Below are 27,469 nucleotides of genomic sequence, written 5' to 3'. Positions count from 1 at the left end.
TCAATTCCCGGACTTCTCCCCTGCCGAACTCTAAGAGGTGAAACTTTGTTTGGAGGCTTGTGGACACAGTTCGGGAAAGGGAGGAGTGCCAGACTCTGAGAGATATGAAGATGGGGACTCTGAATGAGGACTGTAGAACACCCCGCCAGGCTTCTTCCCCTCGCCAACCCCACGCCTTCTGTCAGCTATCAGAGACCTTGGGTATCACAGCTTTGAGAGGTGAGGAAGAGAGGGCCCAAGCCAGCGGATGTCCCAGTGTTCCTCCAGCAATTCTTCCCACACCTAATGAAACTGAGCCAAATTCTGTACTTTGTGGCTGAAGATAGCATTCAGTGTTCTGTAAGTAGTATAGAACGGGGCATCCCAGAGGGTGCACAGTGTATAATTCCTTGGGGTTTGTGTTCTGTATGAGGAACTTAGAGATAAATCTGTGTTTTTATGTTCTTGCTACTTTTCAAAGGTTGCTCCTTAATGAATGCTTATAATCTAAGTGTACGAATGACATCAGTCACACTTACTGTTGTTTATCGGTCTTAAGGATAAGAGTTTTTCTGTTGTGTAAAAGAAGTGGGAAAGCTTCCATGTTATTTAGTAAGCTGGTGCAAGATAACCTGGCATTACAATATGTTATTTCCTTGACAGTATGAAAAAATTAAGCAGTGCAATATGTGGGATCAAGAAACAGAGGGAAAATAAGATGGATGGTATTTTGTTTCCTCATCTTTCGTAGTCTGTGTTTTACAAAATTATAAATGACAGTGTATGCTTCGTTAATTCAAAAATATAAAATTAAATTCTAAGAAATTAATCCTCATGCTCACAGGCTCACTTATTCTCTAAACAGTAATTGAGCCTCTGCTCATAGAAGACTCCATGCTAGTACTTGGAGAGCTGAGACAAAGATCTAGCCACTGACCATAAAATTATAGTCGAGAAGCAGCTGTCATGTAAAGGAAATGGTGACATGATAGCAGTCAAATGTGAATTCCCTGATGCAGGGGAGTGGTGGGCCTTGGGAAAGTATAAGTCTTCTGGTGGGAAATAATCATAAGTTGAGTGCATGGCGGGCTGGACGAGGCTGTCCTAATCATGACCAGGGACCAGGTTCTCACATGGTGGGCTGCATAGTTTAAAGACAAAGCCTGGGATGGGAAACTGCCCTTAACAGTTACAGGCACACTTCACTCTGTTGCACGTTGTGTTATTGTATTTCACAGGTACTGCTTTTCTTTTCTTTGTTCTTTTTCTTTACCAAATTAAAAGTTGGTGTTAGTCAACCTTGCTTCCAGCAAGTCTTTCGGCTCCATGTTGCCAACACCATTTGCTCACTTCATGTCTGTGTGTCACGTTTTGATACCTCTTGCAATGTTCACACCCTCAGCAGCAAAAATGATGGACTCAGTGAAGGCTCAGATAATGGTTAGCATCTTTTTTCTTTTAGCAAAGAGGTGTTTTTATTTAAGATACCTATATTGTCCTTAGGCATAATGCTATTGCCCACTTAATAGCCTATAGTATAGTGTAAACATAAATTTTATGAAAGCACTGGGAAACCAAAAAATTCGTATGAGTCAATTGTGATGTGGACTTTCCTTTCGAGGTTGAGACCCAAACCTGCAGTATTTTCTGAGTCTGCCTGTGCTTTGGGATTGTGAGTAAATCAGAGAGCAATCATGTGAAGCTGCCATGGAATGTGTCCTGTGCTCTTATTCCAGTACAGGGAAACCCTGTGGAGATTAGATGGTTTATTCATGTTGTCTTTTGTCTATGGAGTTTCCCAGAAATCAGGGTGGCACTCCCCTGAGGTAGGATGATGCCTTGAAGCCGCTGGACTGGCACACTCTGCCTTCGGGGTAAGGGAGCCAGAGCCCATGCCACTAAAAAATTAATAATAATTGAAATCAAGTTATCTTGACTGTAATGTGGCAAACAATAGGGAAGGAATAGACATTTGTGGGTGCTTAAATGAATGAAAGTGGGAGTGGTTTATGAAAAAGGGCAAGTGAGAGATAGGTAAGTTTGGGGCCCTTGAAATATTTGGGAGCTTTGTGTTACATCCCCTGAGGATATCTACCTCATGGTGACCTTCAGTGGCATACACTTAACTGGGATATGCTAGTTTTCCTTGCTAACCAGGATTTTTCTGATAGAGGGTTCTCTGGCCTACTGCTGCTGCTGTCGCTTCAGTCGTGTCGGACTCTGTGCCACCCCATAGATGGCAACCCACCAGGCTCCGCCATCCCTGGGATTCTCCAGCCAAGAACACTGGAGTGGGTTGCCATTTCTTTCTCCAATGCATGAAAATGAAAAGTGAAAGTGAAGTCGCTCAGTCGTGTCCGACTCTTAGCGACCCCATGGACTTCAGCCCACCAGGCTTCTCCATCCATGGGATTTTCCAGACCCCTGCTTATTCTTTGACATCTCCTGGGTTGAAAATTGAATCACAGTGTAGTGGGTTGAATCTCCAGGGACAATTGATCACAGTAAGGACTGGCATCCTTGACAGTCTCAGGACAGGCCAGGCAATGGGCCATGCATTTTACAGGCATTATTCTCAGTCCCCAAGACAGACCTTCTGAAACCCATTTCACAGATGAAGAAATTGAGGCTCGCAGAGTTTGGTAAGGTATTCAGTTTCTCACAGTGCTTAAATGACGGTTGGAAGTAGACTCCTGGCCTAAATAAGTCTGATGCCCACACTTTGCCATTCCTCCTCGCCTGAGGCCAACTTTGTGTTCCTTCATTTGCCTTCCTTCTGATCGACTGGTCCAGCATGTATGTCAGGTGATAAAAAGGAGAACTCTGTGCTCAAAACACTGCATGGAAATATGTAACCACAGCAATAAGCATATCAAAATAATTGAGAAGTCTGAATAAAGCAGAGAAAGGTAATATTTAATGACAATATCAGATCAGATCAGATCAGTCGCTCAGTCGTGTCTGACTCTTTGCAACATTGTGAATCGCAGCAGTCCAGGCCTCCCTGTCCATCACCAACTCCCGGAGTTCACTGAGACTCACGTCCATGGAGTCAGTGATGCCATCCAGCCATCTCATCCTCTGTTGTCCCCTTCTCCTCTTGCCCCAAATCCCTCCCAGCATCAGAGTCTTTTCCATGAGTCAACTCTTCACATGAGGTGGCCAAAGTACTGGAGTTTCAGCTTCAGCATCATTCCTTCCAAAGAAATCCCAGGGCTGATCTTCAGAATGGACTGGTTGGATCTCGTTGCAGTCCAAGGGACTCTCAAGAGTCTTCTCCAGCACTACAGTTCAAAAGCATCAATTTTTCGGCACTCAGCCTCCTTCTCAGACCAACTCTCACATCCATACATGACCACAGGAAAAACCATAGCCTTGACTAGACAGACCTTTGTTGGCAAAGTAATGTCTCTGCTTTTGAATATGCTATCTAGGTTGGTCATAACTTTCCTTCCAAGGAGTAAGCGTCTTTTAATTTCATGGCTGCAGTCACCATCTGTAGTGATTTTGAAGCCCAGAAAAATAAAGTCTGACACTGTTTCCGCTGTTTCCCCATCTATTTCCCATGAAGTGATGGGACCAGATGCCATGATCTTAGTTTTCTGAATTTTGAGCTTTAAGCCAACTTTTTCACTCTCTACTTTCACTTTCATCAAGAGGCTTTTTAGTTCCTCTTCACTTTCTGCCATAAGGGTGGTGTCATCTTCATATCTGAGTTTAGTGATATTTCTCCCAGCAATCTTGATTCCAGCTTGTGTTTCTTCCAGTCCAGCGTTTCTCATGATGTACTCTGCATATAAGTTAAATAAACAGGGTGACAATATACAGCCTTGCCGAATTCCTTTTCCTATTTGGAACCAGTCTATTGTTCCATGTCCAGTTCTAACTGTTGCTTCCTGACCTGCATACAAATTTCTCAAGAGGCAGATCAGGTAGTCTGGTATTCCCATCTCTTTCAGAATTTTCCACAGTTTATTGTGATCCACACAGTCAAAGGCTTTGGCATAGTCAATAAAGCAGAAATAGATGTTTTTCTGGAACTCTCTTGCTTTTTCCATGATCCAGCAGATGTTGGCAATTTGATCTCTGGTTCCTCTGCCTTTTCTAAAACCTGCCTGAACATCAGGAAGTTCACGGTTCACATATTGCTGAAGCCTGGCTTGGAGAATTTTAAGCATTACTTTACTAGCATGCGAAGAAGGCAATGGCACCCCACTCCAGTACTCTTGCCTAGAAAGTCCCATGGACGGAGGAGCCTGGTAGGCTACAGTCCATGGGATGGCTAAGAGTTGGACACGACTGAGCGACTTCACTTTCAGTTTTCACTTTCATGCATTGGAGAAGGAAATGGCAACCCACTCCAGTGTTCTTGCCTGGAGAATCCCAGGGACGGGGGAGCCTAGTAGGCTACCGTCTATGGGGTCACACAGAGTCAGACATCACTGAAGTGACTTAGCATAGCATTACTAGCATGTGCGATGAGTGCAGTTGTGTGGTAGTTTAAGCATTCTTTGGCATTGCCTTTCTTTGGGATTGGAATGAAAACTGACCTTTTCCAGTCCTGTGGCCACTGCTGAGTTTTCCAAATTTGCTGGCATATTGAGTGCAGCACTTTCACAGCATCATCTTTCAGGATTTGGAATAGCTCAACTGGAATTCTATCACCTCCACTATCTTTGTTCATAGAGATGCTTTCTAAGGCCCACTTGACTTCACATTCCAGGATGTCTGGCTCTAGGCCAATCATCTATGTATCCAACGTCAGAGAACCCAAATTATCAGGGGCCCAGAAAATCATGCTGGACAGCCCCTTGCATTTGGAAGTTAAAACTGTTCAAAGAGAATTTACACAAAAGGTGAAGTGTGGCTAGTAAAGAGAAGGGGTAGATGAAAGTGTTTTATCCTTTGTCAACACATCCATCCTGCCTTGACATACAACTTCCCTATTTCACATCACTCCAGGGATGGGAACGCAGTCTCTGAAGGCTTTTCAATAGGGAAATGGGTCGAGGTTGCCAGGATGTGGACTTGCCCAGGAAGACTTTTAATGTGTGGCAGAACCAATACAATATTGTACAGTAATTAGCCTCCAATTAAAAGAATAAATTTAAATTAGAAAAAATAGAAACAGGAGCCAGAAGGAAAAGGCCCTTAGGTGGGCTGGGGAGGGTAACATGCCCCAGGCAAAGTTCTCAGCCTGAGCAATTGCTCACTTAAGGTTGAGGGTTCTCAGGGACTTGTGATTGCTGCCTAGGAGGGTTCCCAGGTCAGCACAGGTTGGCCAGGTCAGGTCAGTAGAGAGAAATATTTCTAAGGTGTGCCAGGAGGAAGGAGAGCAGCCCTGCCAAGCCCATATCAGCAGAGACCTCATGGATTCCTCTCTGTTGCCATGGCTGCTGTTGCTACTGCTGCTAAGTCACTTCAGTCGTGTCCAACTCTGTGGGACCCCATAGATGGCAGCCCACCAGGCTCCCCCGTCCCTGGGATTCTCCAGGCAAGAACACTGAAGTGGGTTGCCATTTCCTTCTCCAATGCATGAAAGTGAAAAGTGAAAGTGTAGTTGCTCAGTCGTGTCCGACTCTAGTGACCCGATGGACTGCAGCCCACCAGGCTCCTCCATCCATGGGATTTTCCAGGCAAAAGTACTGGAGTGGGGTGCCATTTCCTTCTGTGGTTGCCATGGCAGATCCTTGTAAATGTCAGAAAGAGATGTCCTCATATCCTTCTCAGGGGTAACAGAAAAGTGATGAGCTTGATTTGAGATGGAGGTCTCAGGTCAGCAGAGGGGGAACTCTTAGGCCTTCACCTGAGTCACATTTAGGGTATGGAGTCAGCACCCTCAGTGGGATCACCATCATATATGTTCTCAACTTGCCTGATGCAGTTGTCACTCATGGCATGACAGGTGTGGTCAAGCGATGCCACCCTCACATCCTTTTGGATCTCAGGAAGTGAGAGCCATTCTCTGCAGAAATGTTCTCAGATCCACAAAGAGGGGAGCCTTGGGTCCTGCCTGCATCCAAATCAAGCTAACTGAGGATTGAGGGGCCCACCCACTTTTGGATAGAGGGGTAAGAGGGCCTGGCCCTGCACTCAAGACAGATCCTGAGAGAAGGGTGTGGGACTGAGCCACCACCCCAGGCCCCAAAGATTTTTTTAAGTTTCCTTTTTTAAAGCAGTTTTAGATTGACAGCAAAATGGAGCAGAAAGTACAGAGAGTTCCCATATGTGTTCTTCCTGGACACGTGTACAGCCTCCCCCACTGTCAGTGTCCCCCAGTAGAGTGGGCTGTTTGCTACAATCTAGGAAGCTACTTTAGCAAACAGTCCTGACCTAGCACACTTACTTGCTTACTTGCATTACCTTCATTCTTGGTATTGTACCCACTGTGAATATAGACAAATGGATGATGACTTGTATCCAGCCTTATGGGTTTCCCTGGTGAGTCAGCGGTAAAGAATCCACCTGCCCATGCAGGAGACACGGGTTCAATCCCTGGATGGGAAGATCCCCTGGAGAAGGAAGAGGCAACTCACCCCAGTGTTCTTGCCTGAGAAATCCCATAAACAGAGGAGCCTGGCAGGCTACAATCTGTGAGGTCACAAAGAATCGCACATGACTGAGTGACTAAACAACAGCATCCACCCCTATAGGGTCATACAAAGCAGTTTCACAACAGTAAAACCTCTCTGTGCTCTGTTCATCCCTCCCTCTGCCCATCCGCACCCAGTCCCAGGCAACCATTGGTCTTTTTACTGTTTCTATAGTTCTGCTTTTTCCAGGAGTCATGTAGTTGGAATCATGCAGTGTGTAGCCTTTTCACATTAGTTTCTTTCACTTAGTAATACACATCTAAGGTTCCTCCACGTCTCTTCAGGGTTTGGAAACTTATTCATTTTTTGCACTGAACAGTATTCCATAACTTATCCTGTTACCTGCTAAAGGACACCATTGTTGCTTTTTTTAAGTTTTGGAAAATATGAGTTAAGCTGCTATAAAGAACTGCATGCAGGTTTTGTGTGGATGTAAGTTTCCAGCTCGTCTGGCTAAACACCAAGGAGCATGACCACTAGATCGTAGGGTAAGAGTATGTTTGTTGTTTAGTCGCTCAGTCATGTCTGACTCTTTGCCACCTCATGGACTATAGCCCACCAGGCTCCTCTATCCATGGGATTTCCCAGGCACGAATACTGGAGTGGGTTACCATTTCCTTTTCCAGGGAATCTTCCCAACTCAGGGATCGAACCCATGTCTCCTGCAATGCAGATGGATTCTTTACCATTGAGCCACCTTGGAAGCCTAAGAATATGTTTAGTTTGTTAAAAAAAAAAAGCAATTTATTAAGGTATGATTGACATATACATATTTAATGTATACAAATTGATGAGTTTGGAGTTAAGTCTACTCTGAAACTACCACCACAGTTTATGCCATAAACATATCCATTACCTCCAAAATTTCCCACTCACTCTTTTTAAAGTTTATTTTTATTTTTATTTTTTTTATTTTTTTCCATTTTTATTTATTTATTTATTAATTTTATTTGACAAGATATATTTAATATTCTTACTTGCAATACTGCTGCTCTCAATTGTATTTCTTTCTTTTTTTTTTTCAATTTTAATTTTAAAAAAATTATACATGTGTTCCCCATTCTGAACCCTCCTCCCTCCTCCCTCCCCATATCATCCCTCTGGGTCGTCCCAGTGCACCAGCCCCAAGCATCCAGCATCGTGCATTGAACCTGGACTGGCATCTCGTTTCATACATGACTTCACATGTTTCAATGCCATTCTCCCAAATCTTCCCACCCTCTCCCTCTCCCACAGAGTCCATAAGCCTATTCTATACATCAGTGTCTCTTTTGCTGTCTCGAATACCACCACAGTTTATGCCATAAACATATCCATTACCTCCAAAATTTCCCACTCACTCTTTTTAAAGTTTATTTTTAATTGGAGTATAGTTGCTTTACGGTATTGTGTTGGTTTCTGCCATACATCAACATGAATCAACAATAGGTATACATATTTCCCCTTCCACTTGAACCTCTCTCCCACCTCCCACTCCTTCCCACCCCTCTTGGTTATCACAGAGCAGTGGTTTGAGCTCTACATCTGCGTCTCCATTCCTGACCTGCAAATACCTTCAAGAGTACTATCTCTCAAGATTCCACATGTATGCGTCAGTATACGATATTTATATTTCTCCTTCTGACTTACTTCACTCTATATAATTGGCTCTAGGTTCATCCAGCACATTAGAACTGACTCAAATGTGTTCCTTTTTATTGCTTAGTAGTTTTCTGTTGTGTATATATATATATACCACAGCTTCTTTATCTATTCATCTATCAATGGACATCTAAGTGGCTTCCATGTCCTATATATATATATATATACCACAGCTTCTTTATCTATTCATCTATCAATGGATATCTAAGTGGCTTCCATGTCCTAGCTATTGTAAATAGTGCTGCAATTAACATTGGAGTACATGTGTCTTATTCAGTTATGACTTCTTAAGGGTATATGCCCAATCGTGGGATTGTTAGATCATGTGGTAGTTTTATTCCTAATTTTTAAGGAATTTCTATACTGTTCTCCATAGTGGCTGTATCAATTTACATTCCCACCAACAATGCAAGAATGTTCCCTTTTCTGTACACCCTCTCCAGCATTTATTGTTTGTAGCTTTTTTGATCATGGCCATTCTAAGAGCTGCCTTCTCACCCTTTATGTTTTCTGTGTGTGATAAGAACACTTATCATAGTATTTGCCCTCTTAGAGAGTGTACAATATAGTATTCTTAACTATAAGCTCTATATTATATAGTAGTTTCCTAGAACTTATTCATTTTGTATAACTTTTGATTAATACTGAGAATTGGAATACTGCCTGCCATATCAGTGAAAGAACATTGTCAGTTATCAACAGTTGCAGCCCCCATAGATGGTGAGCCTTGAGGGAACACAAGATGTAAAACTATGGGATACAGATAGGTGAGGTTCATATCAAAGGAATGATTTCAGTGAGCCCAGATTCTTGCATCTTCCCATACAAGGAAAAGCGCTAAATTCCTTAACTTGGGTTATCTGGTTTTCCTTCACTTATGATAATCTTTTGATATTCAGACTACCCGCCCTTTGTTGCAAAACTTCTATATGACTTGGCTCCTCCCTCCCTCCCTTGCCCGGAGCAGTTCGAACCCTCAGGGTTACTCGAGATGCTGCCTCCAGGGTAGAAGTCCTAAAGGTTTCTACCAAACAGAACATAACTGTCAACTTTTAGGCTGTGAATGTTTTTTAAGTCTACAGTTCCTTCCCATCCACTCTCCCATAGCCTCCGGCAACCACCACTCTATTCTCTGCTTCTTTCACTTTGACCATTTTGGATTGCTCATATAAATGTCGTGTAGTATTTGTCCTTCTGTGTCTGGCTTATTTCACTATAACATAGTGTCCTCTAGTTATATCCATGCTGTCATAACTGGAGAGGTTAGCTTCTTTTTAAGGCTGAATGATATTCCATTGTATATATATTTTACATCTTCTTTATCCATTCATCTGTCCCTGGACACTTAGGCTACTTCCCTCTCTTGGCTATTGTGAGTAGCCCTGCAATGAATGTGGGAGTGCAGAGTTCTCTTCAAGGTCCTGATTTCAATTCCTTTGGATAGTAGTGGAATTGCAGAGAATATTATGTGTTATTTTTGATTTTTTGAGGAACCTCAATACTGTTTTCCATAGTGGGTGTACCAATTTACATTCCTACCAGCATTGTTGAATATGTATAGTTTACTAAGAAACTTGCAGACTGTCTTCCAAAGTGGTTCTACCATTTTGCATCACCACCACCAAGGAATGAGAATTCTTGTTGATTCACATCCATACCAGCATTTGGTGTTGTCAGTCCTTTGGATGCTGGCCATTCTAAAAGGCATGTTGTGATATCTGCTTTTTTTTTTTTTTAATTTTCAGTTCACTAATGGTATATGATGTGGATCATCTTTTCATATGCTTGTTTCCATCTGTGTATCTTCCTTGGGGAGGTCTCTATTCATATCTTTTGTCTATGTTTTATTAGATGTTAGTTTTCTTCTTATTAATTTTAAGAGTTCTTTGTATATTTTAGGTTAGAGTCTTCATCAGGTACGTCTTTTGCTAATATTTTCTCCCAGACTATGGCTCATCTTCTTGTTCTCTTGATGGTATATTTTTACCGAGCAGACATTTAATGGGAATGAAATCTACCTCATCAATTATTTCTTTCATGGATCCCCATCACTTTTTCCTATGATGGTATTTTGTTGATTGACTGATTGCTATGTGAAACATCTTTTTTTAATATAAATTTATTTATTTTAATTGGAGACTAATTACTTTACAATATTGTAGTGGTTTTGCCATACATTGACATGAATAAGCCATGGGTGTACATGTGTTCCGCATCCTGAACCCTCCTTCCACCTCCCTCCCCATCCCATCCCTCTGGGTCATCCCAGCGCACCACTCCTGAGGACCCTGTCCCATGCATCGAACCTGGACTGACGATCTGTTTCACATATGATAATGTACATGTTTCAATGCCATTCTCCCAAATCATCCCACCCTTGCCCTCTCCCACAGAGTCCAAAAGACTGTTCTGTACATCTGTGTCTCATTTGCTATCTCACATACAGGGTTATCATTAACATCTTTCTAAATTCCATATATATGCATTAGTATACTGTATTGGTGAAGGCAATGGCAACCCACTCCAGTACTCTTGCCTGGAAAATCCCATGGATGGAGGAGCCTGGTAAGCTGCAGTCCATGGGGTCGCTAAGAGTTGGACACGACTTCACTTTCACTTTCCCTTTTCACTTTCGTGCATTGGAGAAGGAAATGGCAACCCACTCCAGTGTTCTTGCCTGGAGAATCCCAGGACGGGGAAGCCTGCTGGGCTGCCATGGGGTCGCACAGATTCGGACATGACTGAAGCGACTTAGCAGCAGCATGCTGTATTGGTATATTTCTTTCTGGCTTACTTCACTCTGTATAACAGGCTCCAGTTTCATCCACCTCATTAGAACTGATTCAAATGTATTCTTTTTAATGGCTGAGTCACATTCCATTGTGTATATGTGCCACAGCTTTCTTATCCGTTCATCTGCTGATGGACATCAAGGTTGCTTCCATGTCCTGGCTATTGTAAACAGTGCTACAATGAACATTGCAGTATACATGTCTCTTTGAATTCTGGTTTCCTCGATGTGTATGCCAAGTAGTGGGATTGCTGGGTCATATGGCAGTTCTATTTCCAGTTTTTTAAGGAATCTCCACACTGTTCTCCATAGTGGCTGTACTAGTTTGCACTCCCACCAACAATGTAAGAGGGTTGCCTTTTCTCCACACCCTCTCCAGCATTTATTGCTTGTAGACTTTTGGATAGCAGCCATTCTGACTGGAGTGACATGGTACCTCATTGGGGTGTTGATTTGCATTTCTCTGATAATGAGTGATGTTGAGCATCTTTTCATGTGTTTGTTAGCCATCTGTATGTCTTCTGTGGAGAAATGTCTGTTTAGTTCTTTGGCCCATTTTTTGATTGGGTCGTTTATTTTTCTGGAATTGAGCTACTGCAGGAGTTGCTTGTATATTTTTGAGATTAATTCTTTGTCCGTTGCTTCATTTGCTATTATTTTCTCCCATTCTGAAGGCTGTCTTTTGACCTTGCTTAAAATTTCCTTTGTTGTGCAAAAGCTTTTAAGTTTTAATTAGGTCCCATTTGTTTATTTTTGCTTTTATTTCCAATACCCTGGGAGGTGGGTCATAGAGGATCCTGCTGTGATTTATGTCAGAGAGTGTTTTGCCTATGTTCTCCTCTAGGAGTTTTATAGTTTCTGGTCTTATGTTTAGACCTTTAATCCATTTTGAGTTTATTTTTGTGTATGGTGTTAGAAAGTGTGTTAGTTTCATTCTTTTACAAGTGGTTGAGCAGTTTTCCCAGCACCACTTGTTAAACAGATTGTCTTTTCTCCACTGTATGTTCTTGCCTCCTTTGTCAAAGATAAGGTGACCATAGGTGCGTGGATTTATCTCTGGGCTTCCTATTTTGTTCCATTGATCTATATTTCTGTCTTTGTGCCAGTACCATACTGTCTTGATGACTGTGGCTTTGTAGTAGAGCCTGAAATCAGGCAGGTTGATTCCTCCAGTTGCATTCTTCTTTCTCAAGATTGCTTTGGCTATTTGAGGTTTTTTGTATTTCCATACAAATTGTGAAATTCTTTGTTCTAGTTTTGGGAAAATACTGTTGGTAGCTTGATAGGGATTGCATTGAATCTATAGATTGTTTTGGGTAGTATAATCATTTTCACTATATTGATTCTTCCAATCCATGAACATGGTATATTTCTCCATCTGTGCGTGTCCTGTTTGATTTCTTTCACCAGTGTTTTATAGTGTTCCATCTATAGGTCTTTTGTTTCTTTGGGTAGATATATTCCTAAGTATTTTATTCTTTTGCAATGGTGAATGGAATTGTGCCCTTAATTTCTCTTTCTGTTTTCTCATTGTTAGTGTCTAGGAATGCAAGGGATTTCTATGTGTTAGTTCTATATCCTGCAACTTTACTATCTTCATTGATTAGCTCTAGTAATTTTCTGGTGGCATCTTTAGGGTTATCTATGGAGAGGATCATGTCATCTGCAGACAGTGAGAGTTTTACTTCTTCTTTTCCAACCTGGATTCTTTTATTTCTTTCTCTGCTCTGATTGCTGTGGCCAAAACTTCCAAAAATATGTTGAATAGTAGTGGTGAGAGTGGCCACCCTTGTCTTCTTCATGACTTTAGGGGAAATGCTTGCAATTTTTCACCATTGAGGATAATGTTTGCTGTAGGTTTGTCATATATAGCTTTTATTATGTTGAGGTATGTTCCTTCTAGTCCTGTTTTTTTTTTTTTTATCATAAATGGATATTGAATTTTGTCAAAGGCTTTCTCTGCATCTATTGAAATAATCATATGGTTTTTATCTTTCAATTTGTTAAAGTGGTATATTACGTTGATTGATTTGCCGATATTGAAGAATCCTTGCATCCCTGGGATAAAGCCCACTTGGTCATGATATATGATCTTTTTAATATGTTGTTGGATTCTGTTTGCTAGAATTTTGTTAAGGATTTTTGCATCTATGTTCATCAGTGATATTGGCCTGTAGTTTTCTTTTTTTGTGGCATCTTTGTCTGGTTTTGGTATTAGGGTGATGCTGGCCTCATAGAATGAGTTTGGAAGTTTACCTTCCTCTGCAATTTTCTGGAAGAGTTTGAGTAGGATAGGTGTTAGCTCTTCTCTAAATTTTTGGTAGAATTCAGCTGTGAAGCCATCTGGTCCTGGGCTTTTGTTTGCTGGAAGATTTCTGATTACAGTTTCAATTTCCATGCTTGTGATGGGTCTATTAAGATTTTCTATTTCTTCCTGGTTCAGTTTTGGAAAGTTGTACTTTCCTAAAAATGTGTCCATTTCTTCCAAGTTGTCCATTTTATTGGCATATAGTTGCTGATAGTAGTCTCTTATGATCCTTTGTATTTCTTTGTTGTCTGTTGTGATCTCTCCATTTTCATTTCTGGTTTTGTTGATTTGATTCTTCTCCCTTTGTTTGTTGATGAGTCTGGCTAATGGTTTGTCACTTTTATTTATCTTCTCAAAGAACCAGCTTTTGGCTATGTTGATTTTGGCTATGGTCTCTTTGTTTCTTTTGCATTTATTTCTGCCCTAATTTTTAAGATTTCTTCCCTTCTACTAACTCTGGGGTTCTTCATTTCTTCCTTTTCTAGTTGCTTGAGGTGTAGAGTTAGGTTATTTGTTTGACTTTTTTCTTGTTTCTTGAGGTAAGCCTGTATTGCTATGCACCTTCCCCTTAGCACTGCTTTTACAGTGTCCCATAGGTTTTGCATTGTTGTGTTTTCATTTTCATTCATTTCTATGCATATTTTGATTTCTTTTTTGATTTCTTCTGTGATTTTTTGGTTACTCAGCAGTGTGTTGTTCAGCCTCCATATGTTGGAAGTTTTAATAGTTTTTCTCCTGTAATTGACATCTAATCTTACTGCATTGTGGTCAGAAAAGATGCTTGGACTGATTTCAATTTTTTTTGAATTTACTAAGGCTAGATTTATGGCCCAGGATGTGATCTATCCTGGATAAGGTTCCATGTGCCCTTGAGGAAAAGGTGAAATTCATTGTTTTGGGGTGAAATGTCCTATAGATATCAATTAGGTCTAACTGGTCTATTGTATCATTTCAAGTTTGTGTTTCCTTGTTAATTTTCTGTTTAGTTGATATATCCATAGGTGTGAGTGAGGTATTGAAGTCTCCCACTATTATTGTGTTATTGTTAATTTCCCCTTTCATACTTGTTAGCATTTGTCTTACATATTGCAGTGCTCTTACGTTGGGTGCATATATACTTATAATTGTTATATCTTCTTCTTGGATTGATCCTTTGCTCATTATGTAGTGTCCTTCTTTGTCTCTCTTCACAGTCTTTATTTTAAAGTCTTTTTTACCTGATATGAGTATTGCTACTCCTGCTTTCTTTTGGTCTCTATTTGTGTGGAATATCTTTTTCCAGCCCTTCTCTTCCAGTCTGTATGTGTCCCTTGTTTCGAGGTGGGCCTCTTGTAGACAACATATATAGGGGTCTTGTTTTTGTATCCATTCAGCTAGTCTTTGTCTTTTGGTTGGGGCATTCAACCCATTTACATTTAAGGTAATTATTGATAAGTATGATCCTGTTGCCATTTACTTTGTTGTTTTGGGTTCGAGTTTATACACCTGTTCTGTGTTTCCTGTCTAGAGAATCTCCTTTAGCAGTTGTTGGAGAGCTGGTTTTGTGGTGCTGAATTTTCTCAGCTTTTGCTTGTCTGTAAAGCTTGTGATTTCTCCTTCATATTTGAATGAGATCCTTGCTGGGTACAGTAATCCAGGATGTAGGTTTTTCACTTTCATCACTTTAAGTATGTCCTGCCATTCCCTTCTGGCCTGAAGAGTTTCTACTGAAAGATCAGCTGTTATCCTTATGGGAATCCCCTTGTGTGTTATTTGTTGCTTTTCCCTTGCTGCTTTTATTATTTGTTTGAGCTTTGTTAATGTGATTAGTATGTCTTGGGGTGTTTTGCCTTGGGTTTATCCTGTTTGGGACTCTCTGGGTTTCTTGGACCTGGGTGACTATTTCCTTCCCTATTTTAGGGAAGTTTTCAGCTATTTTCTCCTCAAGTATTTTCTCATGGTCTTTCTTTTTGTCTTCTTCTTGTGGGATGCCTATGATTCGAATGTTGGGGTGTTTAACATTGTCTCAGAAGTCTCTGAGATTGTCTTCATTTCTTTTCATTCTTTTTTCTTTTTTCCTCTCTGTTTCATTTATTTCTACCATTCTATCCTCTACCTCACTTATCCTATCTTCTGTCTCTGTTATTCTACTGTTGGTTCCCTCCAGAGTGTTTTTTATCTCATTTATTGCATTATTCGTTATATATTGACTCTTTTTTATTTCTTCTATGTCCTTGTTAAACATTTCTTGCATCTTCTCAATCCTTGTCTCCCGGCTATTTATCTGTAACTCCATTTTGTTTTCAAGATTTTGGGTCATTTTCACTCTCATTATTCAGAATTCTTTATCAGGTAGATTCCCTATCTCTTCCTCTTTAGTTTGGTTTAGTAGGAATTCATCCTGTTCCTTAACCTGCTGAGTATTTCTCTGCCTTTTCATCTTGTTTATATTGCTGTGTTTGGGGTGGCCTTTCTGTATTCTGGCAGTTTGTGGTTTCTCTTTATTGTGGAGGTTCCTCTCTGCAGGTGGGGTTGGATGGGTGGCTTGTCAAGGTTTCCTGGTTGGGGAAGCTTGTGTTGGTGTTCTGGTGGGTGGAGCTGGATTTCTTCTCTCTGGAGTGCAATCAAGTGTCAAGTAGTGAGTTTTGAGATATCTATGGGTTTAGTGTGACTTTGGCCAGCCTGTATATTGAAACTCAGGGCTATGTTCCTGTGTTGCTGGAGAATTAGCGTGGTATGTCTTGCTCTGGAATTTGTTGGCCCTTGGGTGGTGCTTGGCTTCAGTGTAGGTATGGAGGCTTTTGATGAGTTCCTATCAATTAATGTTCCCTGGAGTCAGGAGTTCTCTGGTGTTCTCAGGTTTTGGATTTAAGCCTCCTGCCTCTGGTTTTCAGTCTTATTCTTACAGTAGCCTCAAGAGTTTTCCATCTATACAGCACTGATGATAAAACATCTAGGTTAATGATGAAAAGTTTCTCCACAGTGAGGGACACCCAGAGAGGTGCACAGAGTTACATGGAAAAGAGTAAAGGGAGGAGGGAGATAGGGGTGACCAGGAGGAGAAAAGGAGGAATCAAAAGCGGCAAGAGCAAGCTAGCCGGTAATTATTTTCCTATGTGCTCTCCACAGTCTGCAACACTCAGAGAGGTTCATGGAGAAGAGAAGAGAAGAGGGACGAAGGAGACAGAGGTGGCCAGGAGGATAAAAGGCAGAATCAAAAGGAGAGAGATCCAGCCAGTAATCAGTTCCCTAAGTGTTCTCCACAGCCCGGAACACACAAAGAGATTCACCTAGTTGGGTAGAAGAGAAAAGGGGGAGGGGGGAGATAGAGGTCACCTGGTGGAGAAAAAGGAGAGTCCTAAGAGGGAGAGAGCAGTCAAGCCAGTAATCTCGCTCCCAAGTAAAAATGGGTACTGAAGATTGGGTTCTTAAAGGTACAAAATTGATAACAAATACCAAAAAGCAAAGATTAAAAATCTAGAGTAGACGTTAGAGTCTCAAAAATACAATATTAAAAAAACAAAGTCACAAAAATTATAAAATATATATATATGAAGTTTGGTTTAAAAAGAGGGTCTTTTTTTTGGCAAGGTAATAGTAGGTTATAAAAATGAAAATTAAAGGAGTAATAGAGAACTTAAAAATTTTTTTTTAATTTTAATTAAAAAATTATAATAGTAAAAATACATCTAGGACTTTCTCTGGACCTTTTGTGGACAATGTTGTGTCAGTTCATTTTCAAATAGTTCCTTGATCCGGCTTATACTTCTCAAGATCTAAAGGCCCCTTCCTATGTAGTCATTGCTAACTACAGGGTTGTAATCTGTTGCACTTGTCACTTCCAAAGCAGTTCTCTCTGTTTATTTTAGCTTCTTCTGTTTGCTGGTCTCTTCAGTGTCTAATTTCCACCCTGACACAAGGGGGTGGTGGTGGTCAGGTTTTTAGGCTCCCTTGTTGAGTCGTGCTGCGGGGAGGGAGGAATACTGCAAGCAAATGTTTACGGGGAGTGCTCGTACCACACTGGGTTTGCCCACACTCACGGTGTATGTGCTTTCCCAGTCTACACTGCTCAGGCTCTAGGTTGCTCTGCCGGGAACTATGTGAGGCGGGGCTTGGGGTGCATGCACTTCCCCAGTCTAAGCCTCTCAGGTTCAGGTTCTCAGGTACTCGACAAAGGCCCAGACTTGGTTGGGCCAGCGTTTTGTGCCCGTCCCAGGTCCGAGCAGCTCAGGTGACCAGGTGCTTGGCGAGCACAGTTGCCCCCAGTTGGAGGCTGTGTCTTATCGCCTCCCCTGTCCCAGCTGCTCAGTTTTCTGGGTGTACAATGGACACGTCTTCTCAGGTGTGCCATGTGTCTCTTCTGGGGAGCTGATCTCTGGCTGCGATCCTCCTGGTTGACCCTCTGGTCGCGATCCTCCTGGTTGACCCTCTGGTCAACCATCCAGAATCCCAAGAAGTCTTGGTTAGCAATGAAGCCTGCTTGCAGTTTGGTAGAGGATTCCTCTCTGGAGCTGCAATTGCCCCCTTCTGGCTCTGGCTGCCCTCGCCTGCCTGTCTCCAGTGAGGGATGGGCCAGTCCACAGCTGGCTAGCTCTGCTCAGTCCTTTGCTCTGTGAGCAAGCCTGGCAGTGTCTTAGGTTAGGGCTTTTCGCGGGATAGCTATCCCACAGTCTGGGTTGCTGTCTCAATTTAGTTCCCTCAGATTGCCCTCGGGGCATTCAGGCCCGAGGTCTTTACCCTAAGCAATGCAGCCGGTGCCTCCCTGTCCAGCCCGCACTTGCTAGTGGCAGATGCAAGTGTCTGGGCTGCTGTTCCACTGGGAGTTGCCGTTAGGCACATAATCTGTGGGTTTTAATTATTTATGTATTTATTTATTTTTCCTCCCAGTTATGTTGCCCTCTGAGATTCCAAGGCTCGCCACAGACCTGCCAGTGAGAGTGTTTCCTTGTGTTTGGAATCTTCTCTCTTTTTTAAGACTCCCTTCCCGGGATGGATCTCCATCCCTACCTCTTTTGTTTCTCGTGTTCTCTTTTATATTTTGTCCTATCTCCTTTCGAAAACAATAGGCTGCCTTTCTAGGTGTCTGATGTCCTCTGCCATCATTCATAAGTTGTTTTGTGGAATTTGCTCAGCAGTCAAATTTTCTTTTGATGAATTTGTGGGGGAGAAAGTGGTCTCCCCATCCTATTCCTCTGCCATCTTAAGACCGCCCCTTGAAACATGGGATCCTAATTCCACAATCAGGGTTTGAACTCATACCCCTTGCACTGGAAGCACAGTTTTGTTTTCTGTAATTTGAACGTTTATTTTTTGTGTGGGGATAGCCAATTAACAATATTGTGACAGTTTCAGATGAACAGTGAAGGGACTCACCCATACATATACATGTATCCACTCTCCCCCAAACTCTCCTACCATCAATATTGCCACATAGCACATAACCAAAATAATTAAGAGAAATAAAGGAGAGAAAGAGATAATGCTCAGTAACCATATGATTATCTGCATGTGCAAATTCAGACACCCTCAAGTTATCAAGAGCTTACAAGATTATCAGGTGCTATGCTTCTATGTAGAAAGTAAATACTTAATTTTTTTAATTAAAAATATTTATTTTTGGCTGCTCTGAGTCTTAGCTGTGACACTCGGGATCTTTGTTGCCACATGCAGGCTCTTTAGTTGTGGCATATGAAAGTTTTAGTTGTGGCACATGAACTCTTAGTTCTGGTATGTAGGATCCAATTACCTGACCAGGGATCAAACCTGGGCCCCCTGCATTGGGAGTACAGAGTCATAACCACTGGACCAACAGGAGGGTCCTGAAAGTAAATCTTTTAGAACCACCCTAAATCTGGTGGCTCAGAAAGTAAAGAATCCACCTGCAATGTGGGAGTCCTGGGTTTGATTCCTGGGTTTGGTACATCCGCTGGAGGAGAGCAACTCACTCCAGGATTCTTGCCTGGAGAATCCCCATGGACAGAGGAGCCTGGCAGGCTACAGTCTATGGGGTTGCAAAGAGTAGGACATGACTGAGCAACTAAGCAGACACCCAAAATCTGGCTGAGGAGAAGAAATATATCAGCTCTTTTTCTCTGACAGCATACCATCTGTCCTGAGTTCCTTGATTTCTGCTGCATTTTCCTAATCTTACATCGCTTCGGGGACTGAGACCCGTTTTCTCCAAGATTTGCTAGAGGGTAACTGCACAAGTGTTCATAGGAATATGCATTTCCCAGGAAGCCTTTAATCAAGTGACAGAAGCTGATATTGGAACTCCATGAAAGAGGACTGTGGAGACAGTGACTCCTGATTATAGTGGTCACCCAAAGAGGTATCTTACATCAGTATAAGGAGCAGTCCCAGGCTGTGGTAGATGTAGTGAGGATGCTGAGCAAGAGGAATCAGAAGGACTCAAGTTGCATCCCCGCTGCCTATTTTCGGAGGCCCTTATGGACTACGATCACATGAGGGTCACCCTGATGCCCAACTTGGAATTCTCAGAGACTAGGATCTTGATGTAAGACAAGCAACTTCATAGAGCAGAGACTGGAGTTACATGGTTCGTCACATATCAATGTGAGGACGTGAAAGTGCACTCACAGTAGCACACACTGCATCAAAGGAGGCCCTGGAAAATCTCTGTCACTGTGCTCCCCAGGAAGCTCAGGGCCCAGATGTCAGGTTGATTTCAGTCTGGAAATTCTCAGTGAGGTGAGGCCTCTGTCTAATAGGATCAGCCTAGTTTCGTGGGTGGATGAACCTGAGCCCAAGCAGGACCTCAGATGACAATGATGAGTGTTAGCGGGGACCGCTGGAGAGGGAGCCAAACAGCATTCTGTAAATTCTTAGCTCTGAGAGACCCAGAAGAGCTACTTCTGAGTGGTCCCCTCATACCACCTGTGTGAACTCAGGGAGGGCAAAGCCTTCTCTAGCAGGATAGGGCCCCAGGTCTGCAGAGGGGTGTCATCTTGACCATAACTGGACTTAAGATGAGGACGATGAGAGATAATGAGAGGATCCCTCCCCCCAAAGAGGGAGGCTTACAGAGTGGTGCCCCTCCTGACAAGCAGAGATTCTCAGAGCAGTGCCCTGATACCTTCCACTAGGGACTTGGGTTGGAGAAGGAAATGGCAACCCACTCCAGTGTTCTGGCCTGGAGAATCCCAGGGATTGGGGAGCCTGGTGGGCTGCCATCTCTGGGGTCGCACAGAGTCGGACATGAAGGAAGCGACATAGCAGCAGCAGTAGCAGAGACTTGGGAAGGCAAGGGCTTTGTTTGGGGGCTGTAGGACTTGTGTTGATAGATGGAGGCGTTTGGGGCTCTGATAAACTGCACACGGAGGACCCTGAGAGAGAATCCAGGGACGGATGAATATTGAGCTACCGGGGTTCCCATAGCACGCCGCCCTTGCCGTCGACTCCGGGCGACGTAACGTAGGACCGTACGCAGCTCCCCTCCACTTCTGCTTCGAAGGAGAGACGCTCAAGCGGTAGCTGCAGCGACCGTTTGGCAAGACTTAGGGTCCAGGACTCATCCGGAACCAAGGTGAGGACCTGAATGTAGCTGAAGGGACTTTCCCAACCCTCCCAGTAATAAAAGTGACCCATCCACATCCCACCCCTGTGATATGGCTCTTGTGGGCCCCTCAGAGCTATCGGCTGAATGTGGTCTAGAGTGTCTCAGGCTAAGGCGTTGGTCTGTGGGGGTAGGCCCGGATTCTACCCCCGGAGGTGGTCTAGGACCTAGATAACGGCCCTGAGGGCTGAGGAGCAGAGTGCGACACTGCAAGGGGGCCCTACTGAGTGACTCCCCTATACTGGGCTCTAGGAGGCCTCGGGTAAGTTGGCCAACTGTGGTGCCCCCTGGTGTCCACTGGAGGTGGTTTTGGTGAAGTGACAGCCTTGCTCTAACAAAATAAAACCAGTTCAACAAAGGGAGCTAGTCTGCAACATGATTCATGGTTGTGACGCTGAGTAAGGATGGTGGCCACTTCCTTAAGAAACAGGGCCACATAAAGCGCCAGCCCTGTTTTCAGGCCTGGGAGAATCGGGCGTTTTGACATGACACTTCCCGGGACATCTCAGGGAACTGAGCAACCAGGTCAAAGGGGGCAGCCTCAGGTTGGCAAGGGAGGCGTTCAGATTTGGAGGGGTCATGGTGAGAACCTCGGGGGCTGTGGGGATGTTCCACACCACATCATTCGGACCAAATCCTCCCTGTCGTCATCCCTGGCAGACCTCAAGAATACATGTCGGTCCCCACTTTGGGCTAGGGAGTAGTCAGCAGAGGGAGAACTCTTAGACCCTGTCATGAGTCAAATGTAGACCTTGGTTACTTCTATGTCCTGGCTATTGTAAATAGTGCAGCAGTGAACATTTGAGTACAAGTGTCTTCTTCCATTACTGTTTCCTTGGGGTATATGCCCAGTAGTGGGATTGTTGGCTCATGTGGTAGTTTCATTCCTAGTTTTTTATGCAAAGTGAATTAGGTCAGAAAGAGGAAAGGCAATATCATATATGAATGCATTTATATGAAATCCAGAAAGATGGTACTGATGAACCTCTTTGCAGGACAGCCTGGAGATGCAAAGATAGAGAACACACTGATGGACACAGTGGGGGAAGGAGAGGGAGGGACAGATTGAGAGAGTAACATTGAAAATGTACACATTAACATATGTAAAATAAATAACCAGTGGGAATTAGTTTTATGACTCAGGGAGCTCAAAGCCAGTGCTCTGACAGCTTAAGAAGGGTGGGATGGGGTGGGAGGTGGGAGAGACTTTCAAGAGGGATGGGATATACAGTATACCTATGGCTGATTCATATTGATGTGGGGCAGAAGATAACACAATATTGTAAAGATATTATCTTTCCATTAAAAATAAATAAATTTGTTTTAAAAAAGACATATAGAAGAAAAGAGGAGCAAAAAAAAAAAAAATTTAACTTTGAATTGGGATCTTGGATGGGACCACAGGGACGTCAACCTGCCTGCAACAGCTTCCATTCTTAGGAGACCGTGTTTGAGAAGATGAGGTCATCTTCACTTCCTCCTGTGGGGACACAGGGTGATTGGCTTTTACTATCAGACAGGTATCAGTTCAGGAGAAAGAGGAGGTTCTCTGCCAGGAGCTCAGTTGAGGAATCTGAGTGAAGACTCAGAGCATGCATCCCAACCCTTGGATTTCAGCCCAGGAAATCTCAGGGATGGGCTGTGAGGTTGAACATCTGCTTTACTGTTTTATACCAAGTCTAGGGGAGGGGAAATGTCTAGTCTGAAGGTGCAACCAGAAATCAGCAAGTGGAGAATAGTGCCCAGTTTTTTAAGGAGCCAAGGTAAGGACCATGAATGATGATGCCAGTGAACTCAGGATAGAAAAGACCCTACTGAGCTCTCAGCACTGGGTATCCCCTGGGAGGGAGGTGGACTGAGGCATCCCTTCACTTGCTTCTGGATCATGTGGAGGTCTGAAGTGTCTGCATCAGAGTAGCAGAGAGAAGGGTGCCCAGGCTCCACTAGGACTTGATGTGATAATACTGAAGATGAGCTGAGAGGACCCCACTGCCAGCCCCTGCTGTCACCTCAGTAAGTCCAAAGCAGGGCTGAGAGGACACAGAGGAAAAGTAAGCCTCTGTTATTCCTTTGGGATTCTCAGGGGACAGGCTAACAAGGAAAACAGGAGCCTTGTGGGTTCCTAGAGCAGTGTCCTCAAGGAAACCTGCAGAGGCGGCCTTTGATGAAGCCAAGGTAGAATCTCCCTGTTTTAAGGTGCTCATGTCACCTCATTCTCCATCCTCCAGGTGCCCCAGTCTCCTGTCTATTGGCCAAGACCCCTGCCTGCAGTCCCTGACCACAGCCGTCATGCCTCGTGGGCAGAAGAGTAAGCACTGTGCTCATGAGAAACGTCAACAAGACCGGGCTGAGACCCAGGGTCTTCATGATCATGCTACCACATTTGGGGAAGAAGAAACCACCTCCTTTTCCCCTCCTGATTCAGAGAGCACTCCCTCAAGCTCCTCTGCTGCTGGCACCCTGAAGGGTCGTCAGGGAGCCCAAGGCACCACCAGTGCTGCTGTAGGTGCTATACGCGAAAGATCTGGTGTCGGTGGCACAGCAGACTCGAGATCTGGTGTAGGTGCCAAGGGCCAAGTTCAGGAAGGTGAAAATTCCTCCCAGGCCTCAGCTGCTGCTGAGAGCTGTCACACAGATCTGACCAGGGATTCAGAGAGTTTGCTGTGGTACATGCTGTTTAAGTATATGATGAGGGAGCTCATTAAGAGGTCAGAAATGCTGAAGGTTATCCACAGAAGTTACAGGGAAGAATTCCCTGAGATCTTCAGAAGGGACTCTGAGTGCATGGAGCTGGAGTTTGGCCTAGTGCTGAAGGAAGTCAGGCCCAACAGTCACTGCTATACCCTGGTGAGCAACCTAGATCTCAGCGACAGTGAGTCTATGAGAGGTAACTGGGGGCTGCCGAAGAATGGTCTTCTGATGCCTCTGCTGGGTGTCACCTACCTGAATGGTCACCGCGCCTCTGAGGAGGACATCTGGAAGTTCCTGAATATGTTGAACATCTATGATGGAAGAAGGCACTTCATCTTTGGAGACACCGAGAAGCTCATCACACAAGATCTGGTGCAGGAAGTGTACCTGGAGTACCGCCAGGTGCCCAGCAGCGATCCCCCTCGCTATGAGTTCCTGTGGGGTCCTAAAGCGCTCACACAAAACAGCAAGACAAAAGTCCTGCAGATTTTGACCAGGGTCAATGATTCAGCCCCCGACACCTTACAGCCACGTTATGAGGACTCTTGGAGAGAGGAGGTAGAGAGCTCCGGAGCCAGAGCTGCAGCCGGGACCGGCCCGTCTGCCTCAGCCAGCACTGGCCCTTCTGCTCTGCCAGTGCTGGCCTTTCTGCCTCAGCCAGACCTGGCACTTTTGCTGCAGCTAGGGCTAACATGTCTGCCACGGCCCGGCCCGGCCCTCCTGCCTCGGACAGTACTGGCAATCCTTCCTCGGCCAGATATGGCACATTGGCCTCGGCCAGACATGGAACATCGGCCTAAGCCAGGGCTGACATATCTGCCAGGGCCAGTTCTGGCCCTTCTGCTCAGCCAGTGCTGGCCCTTCTGCCTTGGCCAGTGCTGGCCCTTATGCCTCAGCCAGTGCTGGCCCTTATGCCTCAGCCAGTGCTGGCCCTTATGCCTCAGCCAGTGCTGGCCCTTCTGCCTTGGCCAGACCTGGCATTTCTGGTGCAGCCAGGGCTGGCACTTTGGCCTCATCCAGTGCTGGCCCTTCTGCCTTGGCCAGACCTGGCATTTCTGGTGCAGCCAGGGCTGGCACTTTGGCCTCATCCAGTGCTGGCCCTTCTGCCTTGGCCAGTCTTGGAACTTTTGCTGCAACCAAGGCTGGCACCTTGGCCTTGGCCAGTGCTGACATGTCTGCCAGGACCAGGCCTGGCCCTTCTGCCTCAGCCAGTGCTGGCCCTTCGGCCTTGGCCAGTCCTGGCACTTCTGTTCCACCCAGGGCTGGTACTTCGGCCTCGGCCAGGGCTGACATGTCTGCCAGGGCCAGTGATGGCACTTCTGCCTTGGCCAGATCTGGCACTTCTGCTTCAGCTAGGGCTGACATGTCTGCCAGGGCCAGGCCTGGCCCTTCTGCCTCAGCCAGTGCTGGCCCTTCGGCCTTGGCCAGTCCTGGCACTTCTGCTGCAGCCAGGGCTGGCACTTTGGCCTTGTCCAGTGCTGACATGTCTGCCAGGGCCAGGCCTGGCCCTTCTGCCTCAGCCAGTGCTGGCCCTTCAGCCTTGGCCAGTCCTGGCACTTCTCATGCAGCCAGGGCTGACATGTCTGCCTGGGCCAGTGCTGACCCTTCTGCCTTGGCCAGAACTGGCACTTCTGCTCCGACGAGCGCTGACATGTCTGCCAGGGCCAGGCCTGGCCCTTCTGCCTGGGCCAGTGCTGGCCCTTCTGCCTTGGCCAGACCTGGCACTTCTGTTGCAGCCAGGGTTGGCACTTCGGCCTCGGCCAGTACTGGCCCCTCTGCCTTGGCCAGACCTGGCACTTCTGCTGCAGCCAGGGCTTGCACTTTGGCCTCAGCCAGTGCTGACATGTCTGACAGGGCCAGGCCTGGCCCTACTGCCTTGGCCAGTGCTGGCCCTTCTGCTTTGGCCAGACCTGGCACTTCTGTTCCACCCAGGGCTGGTACTTCGGGCTCGGCCAGGGCTGACATGTCTGCCAGGGCCAGTGATGGCCCTTCTGTCTTGGCCAGTGCTGACCCTTCTGCCTTGGCCAGACCTGGCACTTCTGCTGCAGCCAGGGCTGGCACTTTGGCCTTGTCCAGTACTGACATGTCTGCCAGGGCCCGGCCTGGCCCTTCTGCCTTGGCTAGTGCTGGCCCTTCTGCCTTGGCCACTCCTGGCTCTTCTGCTGCATCCAGGGCTGGCACTTTGGCCTTGGCCAGTACTGACATGTCTGCCAGGGCCAGGCCTGGCCCTTCTGCCTCAGCCAGTGCTGGCCGTTCGGCCTTGGCCAGTCCTGGCACTTCTGCTGCAGCCAGGGCTGGCACTTTGGCCTTGTCCAGTACTGACATGTCTGCCAGGGCCCGGCCTGGCCCTTCTGCCTGGGCCAGTGCTGACCCTTCTGCCTCTGCCAGTGCTGACCCTTCTGCCTTGGCCAGACCTGGCACTTCTGTTCCGACGAGCGCTGACATGTCTGCCAGGGCCAGGCCTGGCCCTTCTGCCTGGGCCAGTGCTGGCCCTTCTGCCTTGGCCAGACCTGGCACTTCTGTTGCAGCCAGGGTTGGCACTTCGGCCTCGGCCAGTGCTGGCCCCTCTGCCTTGGCCAGACCTGACACTTCTGCTGCAGCCAGGGCTTGCACTTTGGCCTCAGCCAGTGCTGACATGTCTGACAGGGCCAGGCCTGGCCCTACTGCCTCGGCCAGTGCTGGCCCTTCTGCCTTGGCCAGACCTGGCACTTCTGCTTCAGCTAGGGCTGACATGTCTGCCAGGGCCAGGCCTGGCCCTTCTGCCTCAGCCAGTGCTGGACCTTCGGCCTTGGCCAGTCCTGGCACTTCTGCTGCAGCCAGGGCTGGCACTTTGGCCTTGTCCAGTGCTGACATGTCTGCCAGGGCCAGGCCTGGCCCTTCTGCCTGGGCCAGTGCTGGCCCTTCTGCCTTGGCCAGACCTGGCACTTCTGTTGCAGCCAGGGTTGGCACTTCGGCCTCGGCCAGTGCTGGCCCCTCTGCCTTGGCCAGACCTGGCACTTCTGATGCAGCCAGGGCTTGCGCTTTGGCCTCAGCCAGTGCTGACATGTCTGACAGGGCCAGGCCTGGCCCTACTGCCTTGGCCAGTGCTGGCCCTTCTGCTTTGGCCAGATCTGGCACTTCTGTTCCACCCAGGGCTGGTACTTCGGCCTTGGCCAGGGCTGACATGTCTGCCAGGGCCAGTGATGGCCCTTCTGTCTTGGCCAGTGCTGACCCTTCTGCCTTGGCCAGACCTGGCACTTCTGCTTCAGCTAGGGCTGACATGTCTGCCAGGGCCAGGCCTGGCCCTTCTGCCTTGGCTAGTGCTGGCCCTTCTGCCTTGGCCACTCCTGGCTCTTCTGCTGCAGCCAGGGCTGGCACTTTGGCCTTGGCCAGTACTGACATGTCTGCCAGGGCCAGGCGTGGCCCTTCTGCCTCAGCCAGTGCTGGCCCTTCAGCTTTGGCCAGTCTTGGCACTTCTCGTGCAGCCAGGGCTGACATGTCTGCCAGGCCAGGCCTGGCCCTTCTGCCTGGGCCAGTGCTGGCCCTTCTGCCTTGGCCAGAACTGGCACTTCTGCTCCGACGCGTGCTGACATGTCTGCCTGGGCCAGTGCTGGCCCTTCTGCCTTGGCTAGACCTGGCACTTGTGTTGCAGCCAGGGTTGGCACTTCGGCCTCGGCCAGTGCTGGCCCTTCTGCCTTGGCCAGACCTGGCACTTGTGTTGCAGCCAGGGTTGGCACTTCGGCCTCGGCCAGTGCTGGCCCTTCTGCCTTGGCCAGACCTGGCACTTCTGTTGCAGCCAGGGTTGGCACTTGGGCCTCGGCCAGTGCTGACCCTTCTGCCTTGGCCAGACCTGGCACTTCTGCTTCAGCCAGGGCTGACATGTCTGCCAGGGCCAGGCCTGGCCCTTCTGCCTCAGGCAGTGCTGGCCCCTC

General features: G+C 46.1%; 1 protein-coding gene across 1 annotated transcript in view; it reads left to right on the top strand.

Moving 5' to 3' along the window:
- Positions 1–23,089: 23,089 nt before the first annotated feature.
- LOC133242670 (melanoma-associated antigen B4-like) overlaps positions 23,090–27,469 on the top strand; it is a 53,169-nt gene continuing 48,789 nt past the window's right edge. Inside the window, exon 1 of the mRNA XM_061408821.1 lies at positions 23,090–24,172. Within this exon, the coding sequence (XP_061264805.1) occupies positions 23,157–24,172 (1,016 nt within the window). The 5' untranslated portion in view covers positions 23,090–23,156. The remainder of the gene's footprint in view (positions 24,173–27,469) is intronic.

The sequence above is a fragment of the Bos javanicus genome, chromosome X (assembly GCF_032452875.1).
Source record: "Bos javanicus breed banteng chromosome X, ARS-OSU_banteng_1.0, whole genome shotgun sequence".
Lineage (NCBI taxonomy): Eukaryota > Metazoa > Chordata > Mammalia > Artiodactyla > Bovidae > Bos > Bos javanicus.
Note: the sequence above shows the minus strand (reverse complement) of the source record. Positions and strands in the feature narration are given on the sequence as shown.